This window comes from Gymnodraco acuticeps, unplaced genomic scaffold (assembly GCF_902827175.1).
Source record: "Gymnodraco acuticeps unplaced genomic scaffold, fGymAcu1.1, whole genome shotgun sequence".
Taxonomy (NCBI): domain Eukaryota; kingdom Metazoa; phylum Chordata; class Actinopteri; order Perciformes; family Bathydraconidae; genus Gymnodraco; species Gymnodraco acuticeps.
The window spans coordinates 980,813-1,003,477 of NW_022989894.1; the positions used below are offsets into that span (position 1 = coordinate 980,813).

Here is a 22,665-nt window from a genome sequence, read left to right on the forward strand (position 1 = left end):
CAGTAATAATGTATAGATATTTCATGGTAAGGTATTTGGAGTATAGCACATGCTGATCATGGAAGAAACTATCCATCTTTTTTTACCAACACTTTTTTCGCTGTTGTGGTTTTCTTTACTATGCAATTCATACTGAAGACAATGAGGGAAACGGTCTTCCAACACTGCAGTGTCCATAAGTAACCGCCCCCCTCCCGCTGCGCTCCTGAATGTTCCCACAACATCTTAGCACTAAAATCTCAGCCTGTACTGGAAGATTTATCTCAGTGTGTCTCGAAAACAGTTTTATATGACAGCCTTTCCTCTGAGCGAACAGAGTGACACCCCATGTAGTCAACAAGGGAATTCTTAGAAAAATCACATCAATATTAGAACATGATATGCCACTTCCAGCATGAATTTATATAATAATCTGCTATTTTTAGGCTATTTCAAGAAGCTTATTTTAAATTATTTCATCACAAGCTATTTGGAATACCCCATCAGGAGAAATATTGCATGCTCATACTGCCAAATATAGATGCAATGCAACCATCTATTAATCCTCTTGAGAAGATTGTGACTATCCAAATTCAACAGGTGGCCTTGTAAAATATATCACTTTTCCTCTGCTGTGCCACTTATGTTGATTGTCTCAGCTCCGCTATAAATCCTCGCTTGAGGTTCAGGAAACTGGCGGGTTCTGTGTCCAATCGATTCATATGCACGGGTGTGACCTTTCACAGGAAGTAGTGCATAGCAATGCCATCCTCAGAGTGGAGGGCCGCTACTTGATTTGTGATTTGACAAATGGCTTGATTATTCAGGGCACTGCTCTTTTTTAAGCCTGTACAGATAATGTATTAAAAGAGCCAAAACAACAGGTCAAATTCTGAATATGTTTTAATTAGTCAAAAGTCAACAGATAATACCTAATTTCAGTAGTACTTCTTAGTGCTCAGTTAAAAGGTTAATATCTATGGATGACCGCCCTTATCCAACACAGCGGCTGTGTTTGTCACTCTTTGCTTCTCCTTTTGCTGCCTCTAATGGAAACTGCAGGGGTCCAGCCTGGCGGCAGTGTTTTCCTATCACTCTGTCACCCCAGCCATGATGAACAGAAGCAGGAGCAGTCCAGGGGGTAGCAGGAGGGAAGGGGAAGCTTGTGTACATCCAGCTTCCCCACATCAAAGGGGCTTCTGATCAAGATGAATTGCTTGCAGAACAAACCTGCAGAGCACAGTGGGGCTTTAACCAAAAAAGGGTTTGCTTTTATGAGACCTTGCGTCCTTTGCTTTGAAAAGTTGTGTAATTTAAAAAATCCAATGACAGCTGGGTGATAGAAAAATAACCTACACCTATTATGCAAAATCCACTTTTTCATGTGTTTTATACAGAAACATGTGTCCCCTCTGTGTAAAGAGATTCTGAAAGTTTCAGGAACAAATATGTGCTCTCTTTTTGTCCTGATCCATTTATATAAAAACCTGTCTGAAAATGAGCTGATCAGATTGTGGCCACTTTTTTGGCTTGTGTAACCATTAGCCAATAACCAACCAAGGTAACCACCTTTTCACCTGAATCTCCTCCTAGAGCACCTGTGTTTTTTTTAACCGAATATCACGCAGAGGGGCGTGGGGAGTGGCTCCTTATGTTCCTCTAAAGTAACAGACAGAGAATCAGCACTTTTGAAACAGGGCTGAAACAGAGGGGTTTATGGCATGCTACAATGGCTGATATGTTTGGTAATTGGAGCCAAACACTTCATAGACATGTTTTATATATATATAACTGAGACCTAAAATATATTGATGAAACACAGTATAATAGGGGACCTTTAATGAAAATCTGTGAGAGTGGCCGCTGGTTTGAGCTCCTCCCACCTCCTTGTGCTCTCCACGCTGCTGCAGAGGGCTCTGCTCCGCCTCACTCCACCTCTGCACGGTGCAACAGCAGCAGCAGCAAGAGCCGAGAACAGCCTGCAGCAGCGACACAGCCTCCTGGTTATTGACTTGTCGCATGTGGGATACCTGAAGACAGGAGGATATCTGCGGGAAATAGAAGAGCAGCTACGACACAGTTGTGTTGTTGAATTATTTTGTGTCTTTTTTTTGGAGGGCTTTTGTGTTGCCAGGGAAGAGAAAGTCCAAGCAGGTAAGCAGCCAGTCAATAGGCACGAGATAACCTTGGCTACTTTAGCATGGTTACATTGTAGCCTTTATGTTTATTTTTATATTGTGTTGGTTTTTCGATGTATATTAAGCCATAGTTACGTTGACCAATTATGTGTTGAATGAAAGCAGGTACAACAGCGGTTGTTTTTTTTTGCTATATCCCTCAGGCTCGCGGACATAAATGATTTAAATGCGACAATACCGTGTTCTAAACCAGACTTGGCTACAGGCGAGACAAGTGTTTTGCCACATCTTCATATCAAATCTAAAAAAGGAAGCTTAAGCCTAAACACATGGGGTGTGTATGTTATGTTAAATGTGTGTTTACTTAACATGCTACCATACATTTAAATCACTGGCTGTAAGGCGGAAGTTGTGAGATCTTTGTCAGAAGTTTACAAGTGTTGGCGGAAATCCCTTTGAGTATTGAAAAACAGGTTGTGCCCCCCTATGAATGAATGAATGGGCTGTGAGTGAGGCAAGCGTGACAAATGTTGCTCCTGAAAGCATTTGTATTCAAAGTGGGTGACTACACACTGACCTGGTTATCAGACCGTAATATGGACTATAGGTTGTCTAATTATTCTGTTTATAAATGGCTGTCAGTCTGTAGGCATTTCATTCATTCAAGTGTATAGGCCGTTTTTTGGCATGGCACATTAAAACAGGATAGCATCATGCATTATGTTACAGTAACCCAAGAAAAATAACCATCAGATGACCTGTACTTCATCAAATCTGTCCCCAATGCTGTTTGTGCTGGTGTGTTTAGGGGGGTCAAATGTGTCCTGCAAGGATTCCGACAAAGTACAGTTTTACCAGCTGTTGAGTGTTGATAAGCCCTCTAACCTTTACCTTAATTATACTCCTCTTGCTCTCCATATCTCTGGGCTATTTAAACTGTTGCCATCCAGTCTAACATTGCACCCTGACTGCATTCCTCAACCTCTATGCATAACAACTTGTTAGCTCAAAGCAAATACCTAGTTTTGTGATCTCAAGGGAAACTGACAATTTGGCTTTTAGTCTAAGGGTATTATGTTCAGACTCCCACACATTAGGGTAGTGGGTTTAAATTTCACAAGCGGATCAAGTGTGATTTTTTGAGACATCTAGTGGCCAGGTCACTTTGCATGATGTACAGAGGTCATGGGTACATGCCTGGTGACTTCAATGCTCACAATTTCACACCAGACTGTCATCCAACCCCAAGTCATTTTTCCTTTGCATTCTTCATATTTTTTCCAGAACCCGACTTCTAACATGTTCATGAGACATTTTTCATAGTCTGTGTTTTGTTTTGATTGAAGGCAGGCCTTGAATTCTGTCATGTGGCTGAATTTCTCGTGGTTATGCCCTGTGTGTGTTTTTACAAGAGGAAGTGAGAAATATTGAACCTTGAGCTTGAGAAGGTGTGGGGAATGTAGACAGCAGGGTCTATCTCTGTTTAAACAAGCCAGGATGAACATGTAAACAAGAAGTAGAATAACTTGAGGTGGAGATGGCTCTGTTTTCTCTGGAAATACAGAAAATATTTACCGTCTGACATTCCAATTAAAACTGAATTCCCTCATGTCAACTTCTGTTTTTGTTTTGTTTTTTTATCCCCTGCAGGGAAAGTGGAACAATAAAGACTAAATTGCCCCTGTTAGTTATATCCTAACGTATTAAATACACCATGATAATGTTCTGTTATTGACTGATTGTCCCATTAACCCCCTAGACATGTTCTTGAGTGGCAGTCAGTCTGTTGTCTACAGGCTCAGCAGTCCAATGATCAGTCATCGCTTCATGTGACTCATGCACAATGCCATAAGATGTTAGGCAAGGCTCCTTTTCCTCTGTTGTCGCAGGAACGGTTAAACAAACAGTGAAATAGTGGGTGCTTTCCTGCTCAACCTGAGTCAGACAGAAACAAATGTGCATTATCTTCACCAGCAGGAAATGCTTAATACCTACAGATTAGTAGATTGAAAAGGTTGTAATACTAGAGCAATGAGTTTTAAGAAAAAGCATTCATTTGTCTGTTCTTGTATTTTAGTCAATGCAAAATCAGGAATCACTGCGAACTAAATGCCCGAAATAAGACAAATGTAGGTAATCAGGTTGCATATATCACCCCCTTTTATTTGTTTTAGTAGAGTACATTTTCAACCTCCTGCTTTCTCATGTTTTTTATGATAATGAGTCTAGATAGTGCGCTAATGTTGCCCCATGTGTCATAGCAGCACCTTGTTGAGAGGCAATTAAGACTGTGTACAAAGAGGGACACCCAGATGCAAGGAAACAAATGATCTTTCTGAAACGGTGTTGATCTTCTCACTGTCAGTTCAGTTAAACAGGACACACAGGTGTGTGTGTGTGTGTGTGTGTGTGTGTGTGTGTGTGTGTGTGTGTGTGTGTGTGTGTGTGTGTGTGTGTGTGTGTGTGGTGTGTGTGTGTGTGTGTGTGTGTGTGTGGTGTGTGTGTGTGTGTGTGTGTGTGTGTGTGTGTGTGTGTGTGTGTGTGTGTGTGTGTGTGTGTGTGTGTGTGGTGTGTGTGTGTGTGTGTGTGTGTGTGTGTGTGTGTGTGTGTGTGTGTGTTGTGTGTGTGTGTGTGTGTGTGTGTGTGTGTGTGTGTGTGTGTGTGTGTGTGTGTGTGTGTGTGTGTGTGTGTGTGTGTGTGTGTGTGTGTGTGTGTGTGTGTGTTGTGTTTGGTGTTGTTGGAGGTCTGTGTGGAAGGGGGATGGGAGGTTGTCGTCGGTGTAAGATTCACCCTAGTGAGACTTGCGCCTTTAGACATTCCTGGCATTCCGACCTCTGGGATGCTTGAGGCTCCTCCGTCTTCTTCTAGCATTTCGGGGGCTGCAGAGGACTCGGGGGGGGCTTTTATGTCACTTGGCTTTCACCGACAGACCCTTTGGTTGAACAGAAACCACATACCCTCTAATTTAGGAAGCCATGGGAACAAGTAGCAGAGCACACATCAGGTCTTCTTAAATTACTCCCGCGGATGACACTTAAATCCTAATGGGGGTCCTCTGTGAGCTCTGAGACACTTGTCAGCCTGGACTCACTCATCACTATATTAACACTTTCGAAAAGAAAAAGTAACATACCCTCTTTTTCTGTTTGAATTTCCTAATATGTCTCGGGTGAAAACAAATTAAAACAACAAAACTGGTATTACTTTTCTCTCCGATACTGATCCTTCTAATTTAATTGTATTTTTAGACAGTTCCTATGCAAACAGCTTAACTTGGTCACAAAGAAACATGGGATTGTGATTATGTTATGGTCATAACAAAAGTTACAAAGATGTATTATCTTCATTCTATTAACAATGTTTCCCATTGTTCTCTGTCCTCTACATACTGCCTTGTGATCAACAACTTGTGACGTTGCAACCTTCTGTGTGCCAGCCATGACGCTTCATCCGGTATCTTCCACATCACTCAACAGCCACTTCTGACGAACCTGATTTAGCAAACCAAAGATGTCAGCGTGCAGCGACTTTGCAGAACACGTGTGGAAACCCGGCTCTTGTAAGAACTGCTTCCACCCGCTGAGTGCGCACCACAAGACTGTCGGCGGCCTGGATGGCAGTGTGCCAGCTGCTTGTTTGAAGAGCATCCTGGGAGGCGATGAAGAAACTGGAGTAACATCGCCTTCACCCTACAGCAAGCCAACCATCGCTGTCAAACCAACTATGATGAGCCTCGACACCAACGAGTCTTTGATTGATATCAACATGAACATAGAGCAGGTAATCCTCTGTTCATCTAAAAGTATTCTATTCCTGCCCATAATGATGCATCTGTTATTTAACGCATGTTCTTGTGTATGTTTCAGGAGAAGACGAAGAGCCCAGTTGAGCGTTTGGGCCTGAGGAAGCTCTTAGACCTGTCGTCTCTATACATTGATAGTAACGGCTGCAACAAGGCCCATAGGGATGCAGTTCTTCAGAGTCCTGAAACAAAGAAGGACTACAACAACTGCATTTCCCTGGATTCTTTATCGCCCAGTCACCTGCCTAAAGACTCTATGATCATCAGCAACATCTTTGTCACCCAGGAGGAGGGTAGAGGCTCTCCGTGTTTGAAGAATGCTAATGGAGACACCTGTAGGCAGCAGAATACAACCACCACTAGAACCAAGAGCACTTATAATGGAATTAGTGTGACTACCAGGGCAACTCTTCAGGACACTGACCAGGCATCTGTGGAGATACCTTTTGCTCTGGATATTGTCCCTTCCAGGGGTCATAGTAACGGTTTCAGCAGTGAGAGTACTGCTTCCGTTACTGCTAAGATATCAAGCACTTCTACCCCTTTCCTCGCCAAAGCCTTAAGTGTGGACACCATTTGCCATAACCCCCCACTATCCCTCCACTCTCCTCCCGCCCTGTCTGGACAAACCAGCCTATCGGACTCCTCTTCTTCCTATCGTAGTAGTACAGATTCAGTCCGGTCAGGGAGCCCACCTGCAATGGGACGCTCAGAGTCAGATCCCAACTCTCCTAATGACTCAGAACCCATTTATGCTGAGAGCACCAAGAAAAAGCGCAGGCCGCAAGAAAATGGGGTACAATCCAATCCTGTGTCCCCAAACCAGACTAAGAACTTATCCCAGGGCTCTGAGCTTTTGGGACAGAGTCAACGGGCCACCATCACTGTAATGGCAACTCACTCAGAGGAGAACAACAGGACTTTCTTCCTGAGCAGTCCAGATTCAGCCATTAGCACCCAATGCCACTTCAGCCCCACAGCACGCAAAGACCCCACTAGCCCGGCCTTTCGCTGGCCCAGCCCCAGCCACAGCTCACCTTCTTTGCTCACAGAAGCCAGCCTTACCCCAACTTTCCACCCAAAGCCTCAGTCCAGCCCACCCATTCCCCCGAAAAGGACCAGCCGCTCCCCAAAACTAGGCGCCTCCAGCCTCTCGCCGTCCATCTCGTCTCCAGTCCCTCTTCCTGATCTCCCCAGATTAAGCACTTCCAGCCTCTCGCCGTCCTTCTCGTCTCCGGTCCCCCTCCCTGAACTCCCCATGCTTTTCCTAGTTTCTGCTCGAGAGGGCCACTTCAAGGTCCACACGGAGAACCACAGTTCAGCATCGTCCGAACGCTGGCACAAGCCCCACCACCACAGTTCTGGCTGGAACTGCCGCATCGAGGAAGAAGAGGAGGAGGATGAGAGGGAGCGGAAAGAGGGGGAGAAGAAGAAGTTGGCACCTAACCCAGGGACAGCATCTCGGGTGACGGGCCTGGTCAATGGTGCCGCTGTCTGGAAGGAGGCCAGGGACTGCAAGGCCCACAGCAGCCCCCCTTCGGTGACAGAGCCAGGCACGGCCCCCCCAGCTGCCCCCGACAATGGTGCCTGTCAGGGGGAGACTGAGGGCACCGGTGCAGAGGAGGAGGGCAAGCATAACGGGAGCATGCCGTCCAAGCAACCGTATCATGGCGGCTCATCAGAGCTGCTGGCAGCGAGGGGATCTGCCAACAATGAGCCCAATCCTCCTCCTCCCCCACCTAAGAAACTGCACAGGTAAGAACAACAAATACCTTTTTAATTTGGCTGTTTAACATTCCATTATTAACCAAAAGAATGACAGAGCACTTGTTCTGTATCTGGGTAGGACTGTATTTGATTAATCTCTGGAAAATACATGATTATTATTATTATCATTATTAATGAACTTTCTTCGGATATCATGTTAGCAGTAAGATGTCAAAGGAAATGACAAAACCGGTCATTAGAATTTGGAGATAAATAAGATAAGAGACTTTTTTTAATCATGACGTCCTGATTGAGCTTCAACCTTTTTTTTCTCGTCACTAACAGTTTTTTATGACAATCTTTTAAAACTTTGTTCAATGCTGCTAAATCGATTCAGCGTTTCAAACAAGGAATTTTCCACAATGTCCCTTTTGTACATTTCTCTTCATACTCTAGCACTGTAAATACAATTTTGTGGAAGGGTTGGTCTTACATATTGTTCACGAAAAGGCAGCTATGTTAAAGAAAAACTCAAATAGAGGTTTAATTACACACTAGTACACTAAACACTTGCTGTGAGAGGAATGCTATGCATTTATCAGACATGAAATGCCCATTATAGCACATCTTTGCGTGCTTCTCCTACCTGGGACTGCATTAAAACTATTGGGACTGTAATTCAGTCATGGCACTATGGTCTCATTATTCAGTAATTCAGCACTTTCAACATGCACTTAGTCTAAATGCATAGATGGGTTTTGCTCTCAGATGGGACAGTATTATATATAGTGTTTGTGCTGCTTATGTAATATAAGCTATACTTTACTGCCTGTGACAGTGCACATGCATGCATCTTACTACTGTGTGAATCTTACTGTGCCTTCTCCTTTCATTGCATCATTATTCAGCCTTGAATCAGCCTCCATTCTGCTGCTTGTGATCATTCAACTGTCCCGGGATATTCCTCAATGCATGCCTTGTTCCATTCATGCTAGTAATGTGACTTTTTCAATTCTAATTAACACACAAAATGGGTCTGTTAAATAGTCCCCTGCTGTGTCAATTTGTTTAAGCTGAAGCACAATAGACAGAACTGTAAAAAAGAAGCAAACTCAGGACTTACAAAATATAAATAGAGATTGTAGAACAGTTTTTAATTATTTAAACTACATTTCAGTGTTTAATGAGGTTGGTCTTAGTCATGGAAAAAAGGATTATTGACGAACTTGCTTAGTCATAGTTTTGGTTTGCGAAATGAACACGAAACTGTTGGCATGAGCTTTTAGTTCTTGATGTTTACATGTGCTGGTTATTCTTAAGGCTTAGAAACAGTCTTTAATTCCATCACTTCCGGGATTTGCAGGATTCGAAATGTTCACCTTTGTTCGAGCCTTGTGAAGTGTAACTATGTTGACCCACTGTACTCAGTGCTGCTAGGATTTATTAGCAGTAACATTTGCACATGCTTTAACCTGAGTCTGCATGAAGCTAAGAATACACTGTGCTGTCTGAGTCAGCTACACCAAAGCACAAACAGAGAAGAGGCCTTGTGTTGCAGTTATTAGAACATCAAAATGATCTCCCCAAAATAAACGTTGCTTAGTCTGAGACGCCGCAATGAGGTGTAAAACACTGTGACTTCCTCAAGGCAAACAGATGTTGTGCCTTCTTGAGCTGCTTGTGTCAGCACAAACTAAGTGGGAGTGTTTTACTGTCAAAAACACAGATTGCTGATCACATTTCAAGGGCCCTTATGTTTGTGGTAATTCTAGTAAGGGCCCATCTCTCCTGTTATGACGTTGCCTACATTCTGCACTGATACAAATACACCTTGTGAGACACACGTGGGAGCGCCTCGAGCCAGCCAGTGACAGTTGTGGCTTTCCCAGTCTATTGGCGGGTTTAGTGTATTCAATCAACAAGTGTGGAAATGTGTTGCAGGGAATCTGAAGCTAAATTGTTGCTGCAAAGCAATCAAATCTTCATGAAAATATGTATTATTGACAAAAAAGGAGTGCTGTGTGTGGCATAAATGGGGGATATTCACAATAGAAATACACGTGTGTACATGCAGCCTGTGAAGCAGCAATTTGATGTGCTGAATCATTTAGAAGCCACAGATGGTTTGAAAAAGCTGCTTCACAGAGCCTGTAATCACAGTGAGAAACAGTTCTTTATTCCTCGTAACAGGTCAACCTACATATCGTGTGTGTGTGTGTGTGTGTGTGTGTGTGTGTGTGTGTGTGTGTGTGTGTGTGTGTGTGTGTGTGTGTGTGTGTGTGTGTGTGTGTGTGTGTGTGTGTGTGTGTGTGTGTGTGTGTGTGTGTGTGTGTGTGTGTGTGTGTGTGTGTGTGTGTGTGTGTGTGTGTGTGTGTGTGTGTGTGTGTGTGTGTGTGTGTGTGTGTGTGTGTGTGTGTGTGTGTGTGTGTGTGTGTGTGTGTGTGTGTGTGTGTGTGTGTGTGTGTGTGTGTGTGTGTGTGTGTGTGTGTGTGTGTGTGTGTGTGTGTGTGTGTGTGTGTGTGTGTGTGTGTGTGTGTGGTGTGTGTGTGTGTGTGTGTGTGTGTGTGTGTGTGTGTGTTCTTTTAGAGGGAAGGCGTGTCACACCGGTCAGTGAAGGTTACTTGCATACAAGGAGGGGCTTTAGTGAACAGATTGTTGCCCCTGGCAACTCGCAAACTGTCCCAGTCTGGCAGTCGATTGCCACCAGTAGAAGTAGAATCTATAGATCAGCTATGTGGATTCAAGTCCACTGAGTTTGACTATCGCTCCAAGACGCACCCCCCCCTCCCTCCGCAGAGCCGTCCTGATCCCTTCTATGCAGCAGAACAGATAGCATCTTGTTGCCGTCCAAAGTTAACAACCAGGTCAATGAGCGGATTCTATAAATGAGATACGAGTGCTTTTATTTTGCGCATCTAATGGGTGCTGTTGCTTTCCTGCTGAGGGACTTTAAATACACGTATGACTCGTGTGGAGCCAGGGTTGTGTTACTATACATGTCGGGGCTTTAGAGAGACTCCAGTCTGATCCAGGGGCATTTGGTGCCGCCAGCCCAACAAGGACCTTGGCCTGTTCAGCATGAGGTAGGCACCTGATAGCATCTTACACTATAATGATCTATCATAACACTAGTGAAGAGAAGTGCTGATCTTCTTGTTTTTGAAGGAAAATGGTTGCAATTAAGTGGGTTTCTTTCCGCAGGGCACCACAGAGGCTGGTTTTCACACCTCAATCGCTCGGTAGTCGGAGTGAGAAGTGGCTTTGAATTATATAGTGGCTGATGGCATATTTTCTTTGCTTTTTAGTTTATTTCCCCCCTCAGTCACATCCTGTCATTTGCTCGTCTTTCCTTTTCCTACTTAGATTATCTTTTATTTATTTTTATTTTATTCGATTGGTAATTTTCAAATAGTTAGTGAAAATTATTCAGAACAAAGTGTGTTACTTTATGTGTAGTAGGGATAATAAAGAAAAGTGGCTTCTACTGAATAAGGGAAAGAGATAGCCGTCAGAAGAAGATAACAAGGTAGGGCTGGAGGAGTTTACAGAAGATAACGAGGATCCGTGTCAAACACTTTGTTTCAAAGACATGCTTTATATGACCATATAGCCATGGTATATCCCACAATGATGTGGAAAGAGACAATGCATGCCATTCTTCTCTGCACTGTGTAACGTACAGAGGTTGCACAATAACAAACACACATGCATGGTATTTAATGATCCCATATAACAGCAATGCAATAATGCTACCCTTTGTGTGTTTATGTATTTAAAGAGCACATAACATATTTGATACAACAGAACCACACATACAGTCATTTCCTGTGTCTCATCTAAAACCCTCCTTCTGGTCTTCTTAAAGGATGTGGAAACACTTAGACAGTACATTCTGAATTAGCCTGCATTTCTGCCTAAAGTAGCAATACACACTTATAAGTCAACATATTTTCTAAATTCACGACACAGAAAGATTTAAATAAGAGTCAGGAAGTGAAACCAGTGGTGAGAACCTGATCATCATCATCATCAACAACAACACTGCAGTATAGTGTTGGTCTAATTTTACAGTCACACTGCTATCTGTAGCTACTTAGCTGTAACTCCTATCCGATCCCTTTTTTTTTAAACTCCCCAAGCTCCTCACAGACGGCTTTATTAATAACACATGCACACACACACACACACACGCACACACACACACACACACACACACACACACACACACACACACACACACACACACACACACACACACACACACACACACACACACGTCTTGGGGGTGGCATGATTGTTTACATTCTAAACTGGGTTACTGCCGGGCTGATTGCAGTGGGTTCAGTGGGCCGGTCATATCTCACGTAGACTTTGTTTTAGCAAAGGAAATTAGTCGATAGATTCACAGGAAATAAGCAATTAAGATGTTTTTATGAAAAGATGTTTAGTCTAAAACCTGGCATTCCATGTAGAGGGATACAACTGTAGTGAAGGATGCTTTTTTTGGGTACTGACAACATGATTTTGGAATTTTTCCTTCAGTTAAAAATAAAATCATTTTAATCCACTGTCGATCGGGTTTTAGATAACAAGTATTTGTAGTTTTAAAAGTCAAGTTAACAGCATATTATTTGCAATCAATACCTTGCCTTTTTCAATAAACATAATATATTTGGGTTTCAAATGATTCAAATTGACAGACTCAAGTAATTTCTGACATGTATTATACCAACAAAGGAATCAGTCAATCAGAAAATGTTCTCTAGATGAATTCATAATGAATATAATCATACATTAGATACCCCAAATGGCTATTTAAGCGTTTGTAAATGATTCCACACAGTCCTAATCTAAGTCAAGGTCTTTTTTGCGTGCCCTTGCTCAGAAGCTTCATCCGTGCACATCCTCCCGCAGGACGAGAGCCATGACATTCCTCCACCAAGGAAAATCTCATATTTTGGATACAAATCTGAGCGATCTAGAGTGAGACGCGCACACATGCATATGGACTCATAATGCCTTCGCCCATTATAATTTTTCATCCGCCTCAGCGTTTCCACTGCCTTTCATCACCGATCTTTTGTCTGTAAAACGATAGCTGATCCTTGAGCTAAATGCCCACAGAGAATACCTAACCCTTTGTCTCCTCCTGTGCTCCTCTCCTCTCCTCCCCGTCTGTTGTTCTGCTGATTTACGGTTAAATTAAAGTTGGGGGGGAAGCAGATAAATGGGTAGAGGAGTCATTTTGTGATGGAAGAGGATAGAGAGATGAAGAGATGGCCATTAGCGGGTATAATGAGACAAGTGAATGGCTGCCACTCAGCCTAATTGGTCACCTTGATTAGGAAGTCTGCTCATGCACAGTTTTCATTGGTACTATACGTGGCCATCATGGCAGTCAGGAACACCAAGCAAGAAGGATAAAAAGCTGCTTTTTCCTAAGAGAAAACAATTAAAGCAAGGTTATGTAACTTTCAAAAAAGAAAGAACACAATCTATCTTTTACAGTAAAAGGATAGATGGATAAGCAATGACACAACACTTGATTCGATATACTCAGGGTTTCCGTTGCCGCATCTCTTAAAACTATATTTTAATGGCTTTATTTATAGTCTGCAGTACAGAGATGACAGGAAACAAGGTTCAGAGGGATGGGAAATGACATGAAGCAAAGGTTGTGGCTAGCTTCAAAGAGGCTAACCACAGCTTTAGTCTGGTAACACTAAGGTAGCTCATGTGATCTACTGTGGATATATCTTTGCTGTCTTTATTATCCCCCTTGTATTTCTGCTTTAATATTAAATGTGTTCTAGTAGTCTTTAGATCACTTGAGACAGTTTATCACACTTTGCACTGCTCTCTCTGGAGCAATACACAGCTTTACCCAAATTGTTTTAATAAATGAAGCACTACTTCAGTTCAGACCTGTTAACAGACTTTGATTGCGTAAATCCCTCTTTATAGAATCTTAAAGGGGACCTATCATGCAAAATGCACTTTTGTACGTCTTTTATAATATGTGTCCCCGGTGTGTCAGGGCACTCACCAAGTGTCAGAAAACACAACCCTCTCTCTTTTCCTCCATACCCAAATCTCTAAAAACGGGGCTGCAACGGATCTGATACAGACTGATACAGATTTGAAATTGTTCTGACGTCAGAAACAGGGAGCTCCGCCTATATGGGCAACTGTCCACCTATCAGGGGAATGAGAGGTTGCTTGGCATGGTAACAGCATGGTAACAGCATGGTAACATGACGCCCCCATCCTTTGCAGGGGGGCGTGGTCAGCTGCAGCTCATTTGCCACAGAATCAGCCCTTGTGAAGACAGGGCTGGAATAGAGCGAAAGGAGGCTAAAATGCATGATCTGTTTGGTATTTTGAAAAAAAAACGTCACAGACATGTTTTATATAGGTATGGCCCTACAATATATTATTCAAATATAGCATGATAGGTCCACTTTAAGTCCAGTGAATCTTGGGAAATGTAGGACCATTCAAAGTGCCATTATCCTGCAATGCGCCTCGTGGCCACAGTGTGTGATGTTTATCCAAATAGTTACTTAGTCTCACTTAAGGGGCCAGGTATCACTCGTGCTGTGAGCCAAAAACGAAACAAGCAACACTGCCATATCTGATAGAATCATAACATGCCATGAGAGGATTTAGTCGTTGTTTGTTGCAGCTATGAATCATGACAAAAACAAGAAGTGGTCCTTGAACAAGGAAGTGGAACTACTCCTCAACCTTTACTTGTTCGTCATTTAAAATGAAACAGTGTGCTGTTTTACGTGGATTCATTAGAATAACATAGTGCTGATAAGAAAACATCAAGGGGAAGTAGAGTTGTTCCACATTTATGGACAGATCTCTTTCAGCAGAAAGCCTACAGACCAGTGGATGCTAAACTTGGCTTAACATTTTTTTGGGCAATGACATCAGCAATACAGGCACGGAACAGATATACACAATATATGGTTTGACTGCATGTCTGTTTGTCCTATCAAATTCACCGTGTTATTTTCTCCATGACAGAGTGTGCGGTAAGATGAGTGGCAGCAACATGGAGCTGGACCGCTGCAGCCAACAAGGGTCTGCTGAGAGCCCCCCCTCCTCTCTGAGGGGCCTGGGCAGTGGCAGCCTACCCACCGCCTCCAATGACAACCTGACTGCCGACACTGGTGAGCACCATATCATAGGTATTTTGTATTCTATTGATCAAGCTGGTGCCTTTCCACATCTTTAACGGACATAGGCTTTTGTTAATATGTGTTAGTATGGCTGCTCAGACGCTGTTTGACTATATTTCTTTAAAGATGCACTTTGTCGAGAGTGACAACAACAGTAAAAAGAGGAAACCGAGCGCTGCATTGTTTTACATTGGCTTATCTCTTCCTCTTTTGTAAAGTCACATCACAGTTTTTCTGACCCCGTGTTCATTTTTAAAACGCAAGTTTAGGATTTCTACTATCATCGAACCTGAGACGTGGCTCAGAATGAGTGGCATCCTTCACATGTCCTCCGCGGTGCAGATGCTTGTAATTGCTGTAACTTCCTGAGCCATGTTGTTTGAAGAGATAATTATGGACTCTGATAACGAGGGAAAAAGGGCTTGGCTACATCCTACTTTTTTTGTCTTTACAGTCTTCCCCCTCTGTGAAAGCAGTTATTGGAGAGCACACCACACCATTATCTCAGTATCTGCCTCCGCTAATGTAATGTCAAGTTCCAACTTTAAGTCTTTAATTGACAAATGGATCATAATTCAGTGGAAGATGTTTTGAGTGTCAGCTTGAACCCTAGGATTTTGGAAATGTCCAGCTCTTCTGAGGAAACGAGGTATGTGTTGGTGCTAAGGCTGAGCAGCAGGCAGTGACAGACGGGGTGTAGTAAATAAATCAAACTCACAGCTGTCACCCAGGAGGATGTGAGTCTGTGAATACTTTGAGGTTATAGGAAATTAACTCAAGGATGCTGAGATGCAGGATATTTGTTTGAATCAATGGTCTTTGCTATCTATCTGTATCTGTGTATGTCTCTGAGCCTGTTATTTTATGTTAGTTTAACGAAAGGTTTGGGCAGCTTTGTTTTTTTAATGTCTCTTCCATACGAAGCTACAGCTGGTGAGCTTCGCTTAGCTTAACGTAAACACTGGGAAGAGGGGTAACAGCTAGCATGGCTCTCACTAATTAACACTTCATATTTGTATTGATTGATGTGTTTTTTAAAGACATGCTATTTCTTTAACAATTTATATATCTTTTGAGGTGAAGTTTTGTCCACTTAGTAGTTTTGTTCCGTTTAATAACACTAACCTTTCCTTTTAGAAACTATACACTATACTGACTGAACTAATACTAACTTTCATTTTAAGTAAACCTGCTGATATAGATTATTTTTCTCTTCTCAGGTTCTCGAGATGCTTCCCGAATGTCTTGCTCCTCTCCATTCTCCAGGAGTCCTGCGGCCTCAGCTCCAGGGTCTCCTCACCCCCCATTCCTAAACAGCTTAAGTAACACGCCACCTCCGCTTCCAGAGAAAAAGATGGTCAACCGCACCGTGTCGGCTCCAGACAGCGCTAACGGAAGACCCTTTGTCCGAGCCTACCCCCGTCTCCCGTTCACCGGCTCAGAGAGCAACGTGTGCCGTCCTGCCGATGTTAGCTCCCGCTGCAGTTTACCCTCCAGCCCTATAGACCCCCGACCCGTTTTCTCTTCTAACGAGTCTCTGGAGCGCTGCCACACCCCGCTAGGCCGACCTTCGAAATCCCGGACTCTGGATGAGCCACTGAAAACTCACGGGCGTCTGGGCGTCCACTGCCGGAGCAGCATCACCTGCTCCTCCTCCCCCCAACTCAGCGTGCCCTTTTCAGCCTCAGAACCTGGCTCTGCGGCCAATCTGGGCTCCAGCCTGCAGCTACAGACCCTCCTGAGTAACATAGACAGCAGGGAGGGAGTGTACTCCAAACTGGGAGGCCTGTACGCTGAGTCTCTGCGGCGCCTGGCTCTTAAATGCGAAGATCACTTTACTCGTTCCCAGAGAAACCCTCTTAGGTTTGAGGAGAGCAACTGGTCTCTGTTCAGGCTCACCTCCAACAAGCCCAGCTGCAACTCAGGAGACGCTGTGTACTACTCTGCTGCCTGTGCCTCGGACCCCAGCAACTCATACGCTGTGAAGGTAATCCCTGAATACTAGGCCTTATATTGTGACTTTGTTTAGAATAACCTTGTTCATTTCCTGAACACCTTGTCTTTTGACCAGATTAATTTTTGCAATACCCGAGATAACTGGTGTTGCTGGTCACCGGCTTCTGAAGGTTGCAAACAAAATAACAAAATAACTTGTCTATTTAAACCCTATCAAATAAAATCATGTTGTTAGAGCTAGAAAAATCTTTCAATAATTGGCCCTTTTCCAAATTGTCCACACAACAATGTAAATTACACGCAGAAATGGAAAATGTTGGGGTAAATGAAAAGAAAATCGCATGGCTTTTGCAGAACATGCATAGTATCAAAAACAGGTTCTGGAGAACATAGTAGGGATTCTAACTATTTCCTTTTCCTCAGACTAACTGTTACATTGAGTTTTTCAAGAAGTTACCAATTGTTTGTGATGAATGAATCTTTGAGTTTCCTAGATGGCTTTGAAATTTGAACCACGTTTAGACACTAGTATAGTAAACAAGTGTTGGCTGTGTTTTTGTAATGTACAGATCGTGTTTATTCTCCCTACTTAAAGTTTGATGTCAAGAGAGCAAGGAATCTACAGCGGCTGTTGTTGAAACTGATCTTTTAAGCAGGGATTTGACAGTTTGAGGATAGAAGGAGGAGATTAAAATTGGGCGCTGGTCTTGTTTGTTCTTGGGCTACAGATGGGATGGCCCCACTACAGTAGAAACCTTCAGGGCATCTAGTGTAAACAACCAGGAAGAAGGGTGTGGGTTCAGTCTCACTAACCTTTGTCCTAAACTAAGTCATTAGTGTAGTACAAAGCAGCAGCTGTTTGTACAATGTGTTGTGCCACAGCGTGGCTGCCCACACTCTTGCTTAATATCCCCAGGCCCAATTAATCTTTACATTCCAGGCAGGATTTACAATCAGACAACCCCCTGTTGTCAAGGCCAACACACACTCAGTACCAAACACACATCATGTAGTATGAGACCATTCAGCACAAATAATCATATTATAATCAGATGTGCTACCAGTGTGTTCCTGGCTGAAAGTTGAACCCCATGAAAGTGGATTTTAGTCCAGTTAATCACTGAGAAGAGATTATGTTTAGAAATCTGACCCAAACACACAATGAGAGTTGTAACATTTGTATGTTTGTTTTAGAACTGTATTAAGTGTGAATTTTCCCACAGCATGTTAGCGAATCTGCAGACAAAGAAGGGCTGTACTAAAGTTTGGTAAAAAAAGCCTTTCTGCATGAAGGACATTAATTTCACTTGAATGAGAGCAGGAACTGAATTGGCCTTGGAACTTCACTAACAACAATCCCTTTCTTGTGTTTCTTGGCTCGGCTCCCTTCCTGCTCTGTTTGTGGAATGTGCCTCTCCCCCCTCTGGCCCTTTTATCTCCTTTTCTTCATCCTTTCCCCCCACTGATCTTTGTGTTTATACCTCCGCAGATTTGCAAGAGTCCCTCCGCGGATGCCAAGCAGGTCCATCTCTACGGCCTGTCGGTGCAGCAGAGTATGCCCCCCCACTTCAACCTGCAGCAGGACTGTGGCCACTTCCTGGCCTGTGTCCCCCAGAGCATGCTGCCCTCTGATGAAGTCTCTCTGCCCAGCACACCTGCCTCCTCGCTGCCTCAGCCCTCTGCGCCTGGCCAACAGGTAGAGCGAGAGCGAGTGGTGGTCATCACCCCGGAGATCCCTCGACACACGGCAGCTGACTTTGTCCGGGAGTGGGCGGCGTTCCATAAAGCTCAGCCAGAAGTCTATGAGCGCCGTGTGTGCTTCCTCCTCCTGCAGCTCTGCCACGGCCTGGAGCACTTGAAGGAGCACGGGGTCACGCATCGCGACATCTGCCTGGAGAACCTGCTGCTGGTGCCACATCTCCGCAGACCCTCCCAGTTCTCCCCACAGACCTCCTCCGAAAACGGCACCAGTTCAAGTGGCGTAGACAGTCAGCGTCACCTCCCCCGGCTTCTCATCAGCAACTTCGCTAAGGCCAAGCGTCGCTCCTCTGAGGACGCGGCCTCAACAAGCGTGGACCCTCGCTTCAAACGCGACCACGCCAGATTGGCTCCTGAGATCGTGTCAGCAGCCCAGTATCGGAAATTCGACGAGTTCCAGACAGGCATCTTGATCTACGAACTCCTCCACCAAGCCAACCCCTTTGAGGTGAGTCCAGCTCTGAAGGAACAAGATTACCGCTGCGAGGAGCTGCCCCCCATCCCCTCCGTGTCTCTTTACTCCGCCGGCCTCCAGAGGCTGGCGCAGCTCCTGCTCCAACCGGACCCCATCAAACGCATCCACATCCAGGAGGCCAAGCGCATCCTGCAGAGCCTGCTGTGGGGCCCCCGGAAGGACCTGATGGAGCAGCAGCAGCGAGAGAGGCAGGGACAGGGGGTTGGCTTTGTTGATGGAGCCCGACACGAGGGTCTCCTGAACTGGCTGGACGTGAAGCGGGCTCTGCTGATGATGAAGTTCGCAGAGCGCTCCCTGGAGCCCGAGAGGAACGCAGAGCTGGAGGACTGGCTCTGCTGTCAGTACTTTTCCTCGGCTCACCCTCTGTCTCTCTGCCACACTGCGGAGCTGCTCTACTCACTGAAGTGATGTCCACTTTAAAAGGTGTGTGAGTTGATTAGAAGGAATGCGTGAATGTGTGTATGAGAAAGACCAATAACAAAGGTAATGTCTAGACACTATGGATGGGAGACACTGTGAACCTGCCCACCTGTTTGCGCTGCATGCTGAAGAGCCATGCATCAACCTAACCGTCCACTCTTTTACAAACACGATCCTGCTACAGACTGGCAACATGGCAAAGACATTACCTGTTAACTATTTCTAAATATTCTTGTAACAGTCAGACATGACGGACAAAATCATTAAACATTCGCTTATCGACTAAAATCGCTTTGATCAATATGGACAGTATGCATAATCCGATAATACACTTACCAAAGTTTCATGTTTGACACTGTATTGTGAGTATTTATTAAAATAAAAGACATCTCACCCGATAAGAAGAGGCTAACCATTCATAACGTCAGCTAGCTTTGCAGAGTAATGCTGTGTCGTGTCTAAATAACTGTGCAGCTAACTTTGAATAAATAAAAAAAGATATGAGGTCACTAGCAGACTTACACTGTTGCACCTTCTCTGTCATGTTTTTTCATGAGCACATAGTGCTGTACTGTATACTGTGTAAACAATACAAACTTTTCTTTAACCAAATCCACAGAAAGTTACACTGGTGTACTAGTGGCATACGTTTTGTTAGACAGCAATGTGTGTGACTCAATATGAATTGGATTGACAAAACTATTGGCAACGTTAGCGTATGTTCTATTGAATGGATGCCCAGTTTTACCTTACTCTTACTTGTAGCATTAAATGTTTTGACTTTTGTCGCAGTGCCTTTTGTTCTTTGTATATGTTACAGTGACTCCAAATGTAAATATTGCAGATCGTTCGTCCTTTGTGAAACTGGCCTTTCACCGAATGTTCCCGAAACAACTTTGTACAGTGATTTGTAGATGATATTAGAAAATGAGCCCAAGCAGGTCTTAAAAAGCCATGAATAAGAGCAGCAGTTAAAAATCTATTTATGAAATAATTTGTTATCCTGTAGTAGTCACTGGAATGTCTCTGTTTATTTTCATTTGTGGATTATCCAGTTGTTTGTTTTTGCATACTGCGTCCCATGAAGGCTGCAGAGAAGGCCTCGAGTTCATGGGAATATTATCTGGACAAAGAATTTCCTAATAAAGTCAAGAATTTTACAGCCTGCACCAGGTTTCAGCCCGACTGATGTTCCTAATGTTGCAGACAAAACACGTAGTCAGAACTCACAACTAATACATTATTGATTAGAATTATTTTGTGTGTGCCTCACCTATTTGCATCTATCAATAAACTGTGCATATATTTTCTCACAGTATAATCTGGTGTTTTGATCTTTTTTTGTATTTCATAATTGGGCTTAATATTGAGTTTGAATGACCAGCTGTGCCTGCAAAACTTTAACACTCCTACATGAAGAAAAAATGATGTATTTATTTTTTTCTTAACTTGAGATTAACAGGAAATGAGGGCTTTGTTTGAGTCGTGTCCTCATGTTGTGTGAAAGAAAGTCTTGGATGTACAACATGAGCACTACTGCATACAAAGTAACTTAGACTTTGTTATGTGTCTTGTTTTACTCTGTCTTGAATAAATTGATTATGCAAGGCAGTGTGGCATCTATTGTGAATGCAGGATAAAAAAAACGCTGTACCCACCAGTGAATATACAGAAAATGCAGTAGCCTTTTGCGCAGGGATTAAAGCTATTTATTGAACCAGGAAAAGAATAGTGAGAAAGAGCCAAACAACGCTTGAAAAAGAAGCATCTGCTGTTGCATGGGAGACGGAGAGGCTTTGCAGGGAGCAACACAACAGGTTGTACGTGTTGTGGAATCTCAATTTCGGAGCCTCAGGCCAAACCAGACCCCAGACTTCCAATCCCCCCGCCCAAATCCTCCACCATGTAGCTTTCTACTCCACATCGCTCCTTGAAAACCGCTGGCTGCTCCCTTGTCATAGGTGGAACTATGTTGCTATGGTGTTTTGACCAATGGAACGGCATTTCCAGGAACGCAGTGAGTCTCCGTACCCCTCTCTCGTTCACACATACACACACACACACACACACACACACACACACACACACACACACACACACACACACACACACACACACACACACACACACACACACACACTGGGTGAAGCAGCCTGTTGAATGAGAATCTGAAAGACAGCAAGGCTTCCTTCTTTTTCAGTGAACACAGGTCAGGAGGTTGCATACCATACTATACTGTGACATTTTTTCTATTCCATTTATTTTTTTATGAAATCCTGTACAATTACTTATTCGTCATGATAGCACACTATGACTTATTTGTGACCTTTTTTATATATTATGACTTTTAATGACTTTTTTTATATGATTAACTTTTTTGAGACACTTTTTGTGATAATACATTTCGACATACTATGACTATTTCAACTTACTATACTATGTCATTTATTTCCTATTTTTCAACATGCTAAACTATGACTTGATTTGCCATACTATTCAATAACTATTATAAACAATTTTTCAACATACTATACTATTCTTTTTTTTATATACTACACTATAACGTTTTTCCAAATGTTTTGAAATACTATTCCCTTTTTTGACATACTATGACGTTTTCTATATTTTTTCTAAATGCTATACTCTGACTTTTTTCTCGACATACTATACTGAGGTTTTCTCATTTATTTCAACATACTGAACTATGACTATTTTTGTTATTATTTTGAAATGCTATACTCTGACTTTTCTCATTATATTAGTATGTCATATGTCAGCAAAATGGAGGTCAATGGCGTTGTAGACCAGCTAGGATTGTTGCCCGTCTGTGTCCTTGCTCTCCTGGTACGAGGGTTTGACCTGCAACTATTTGCCCACTACGGTGAAGCACCTACTGCGACAGGAACTGCATTAGGCAGATTATGTGTAGGATATATGTCAGTCCCTTTACCCAGGCCTTTTTCACAATAAACATATTGACATGACAGTAAGAATATCTGTATATAATAAAATGAAAGATGGCTGAATTCAATACCTGAATTATTTGTGTGATCTTGTTATTGTGCTTACTCAGTAACATCAACAGCTATGGCAGTATTCCTCTCCAATTAATGAAAAAGTTAGAAGTGATGTTATCAGGCACCCTGTGGGACCCAAAACAAGCAGATAATAGATTATGTACAGTCACGGCTACATGCAGGTGTGCTCGGCTGTCTGTTTTTTTTATGACCACATTGATCT

At 43.3% G+C, this 22,665-nt stretch overlaps 1 protein-coding gene across 2 annotated transcripts; it reads left to right on the forward strand.

The window, feature by feature from the left end:
• Positions 1-1,914: 1,914 nt before the first annotated feature.
• On the forward strand, positions 1,915-20,743 carry LOC117538772 (inactive tyrosine-protein kinase PRAG1). Of its 2 annotated transcripts, none has more exons than XM_034204649.1 (6): positions 1,915-2,133; positions 5,554-5,897; positions 5,984-7,674; positions 14,662-14,825; positions 16,037-16,803; positions 18,262-20,743. In XM_034204649.1, the coding sequence occupies exons 2-6, from the start codon at positions 5,628-5,630 to the stop codon at positions 19,411-19,413; spliced, it is 4,044 nt and encodes a 1,347-aa protein (XP_034060540.1). In that variant the 5' UTR covers positions 1,915-2,133; positions 5,554-5,627; the 3' UTR covers positions 19,414-20,743. The 2 variants fall into 2 exon arrangements, with proteins under 2 accessions (XP_034060540.1, XP_034060548.1); XM_034204657.1 differs by having other exon boundaries at positions 14,662-14,807.
• The last annotated feature ends 1,922 nt before the right edge of the window (positions 20,744-22,665 follow it).

Coding starts and splice junctions, on each gene's coding strand:
- LOC117538772 (XM_034204649.1), top strand. CDS start 5,628: ATGTCAGCGTGCAGCGACTTTGCAGAACACGTGTGGAAACCCGGCTCT. Junction 14,826..16,036: donor TGGTGAGCACCATATCATAG/GTATTTTGTATT, acceptor TTCTCTTCTCAG/GTTCTCGAGATGCTTCCCGA. Junction 16,804..18,261: donor GCAACTCATACGCTGTGAAG/GTAATCCCTGAA, acceptor ATACCTCCGCAG/ATTTGCAAGAGTCCCTCCGC.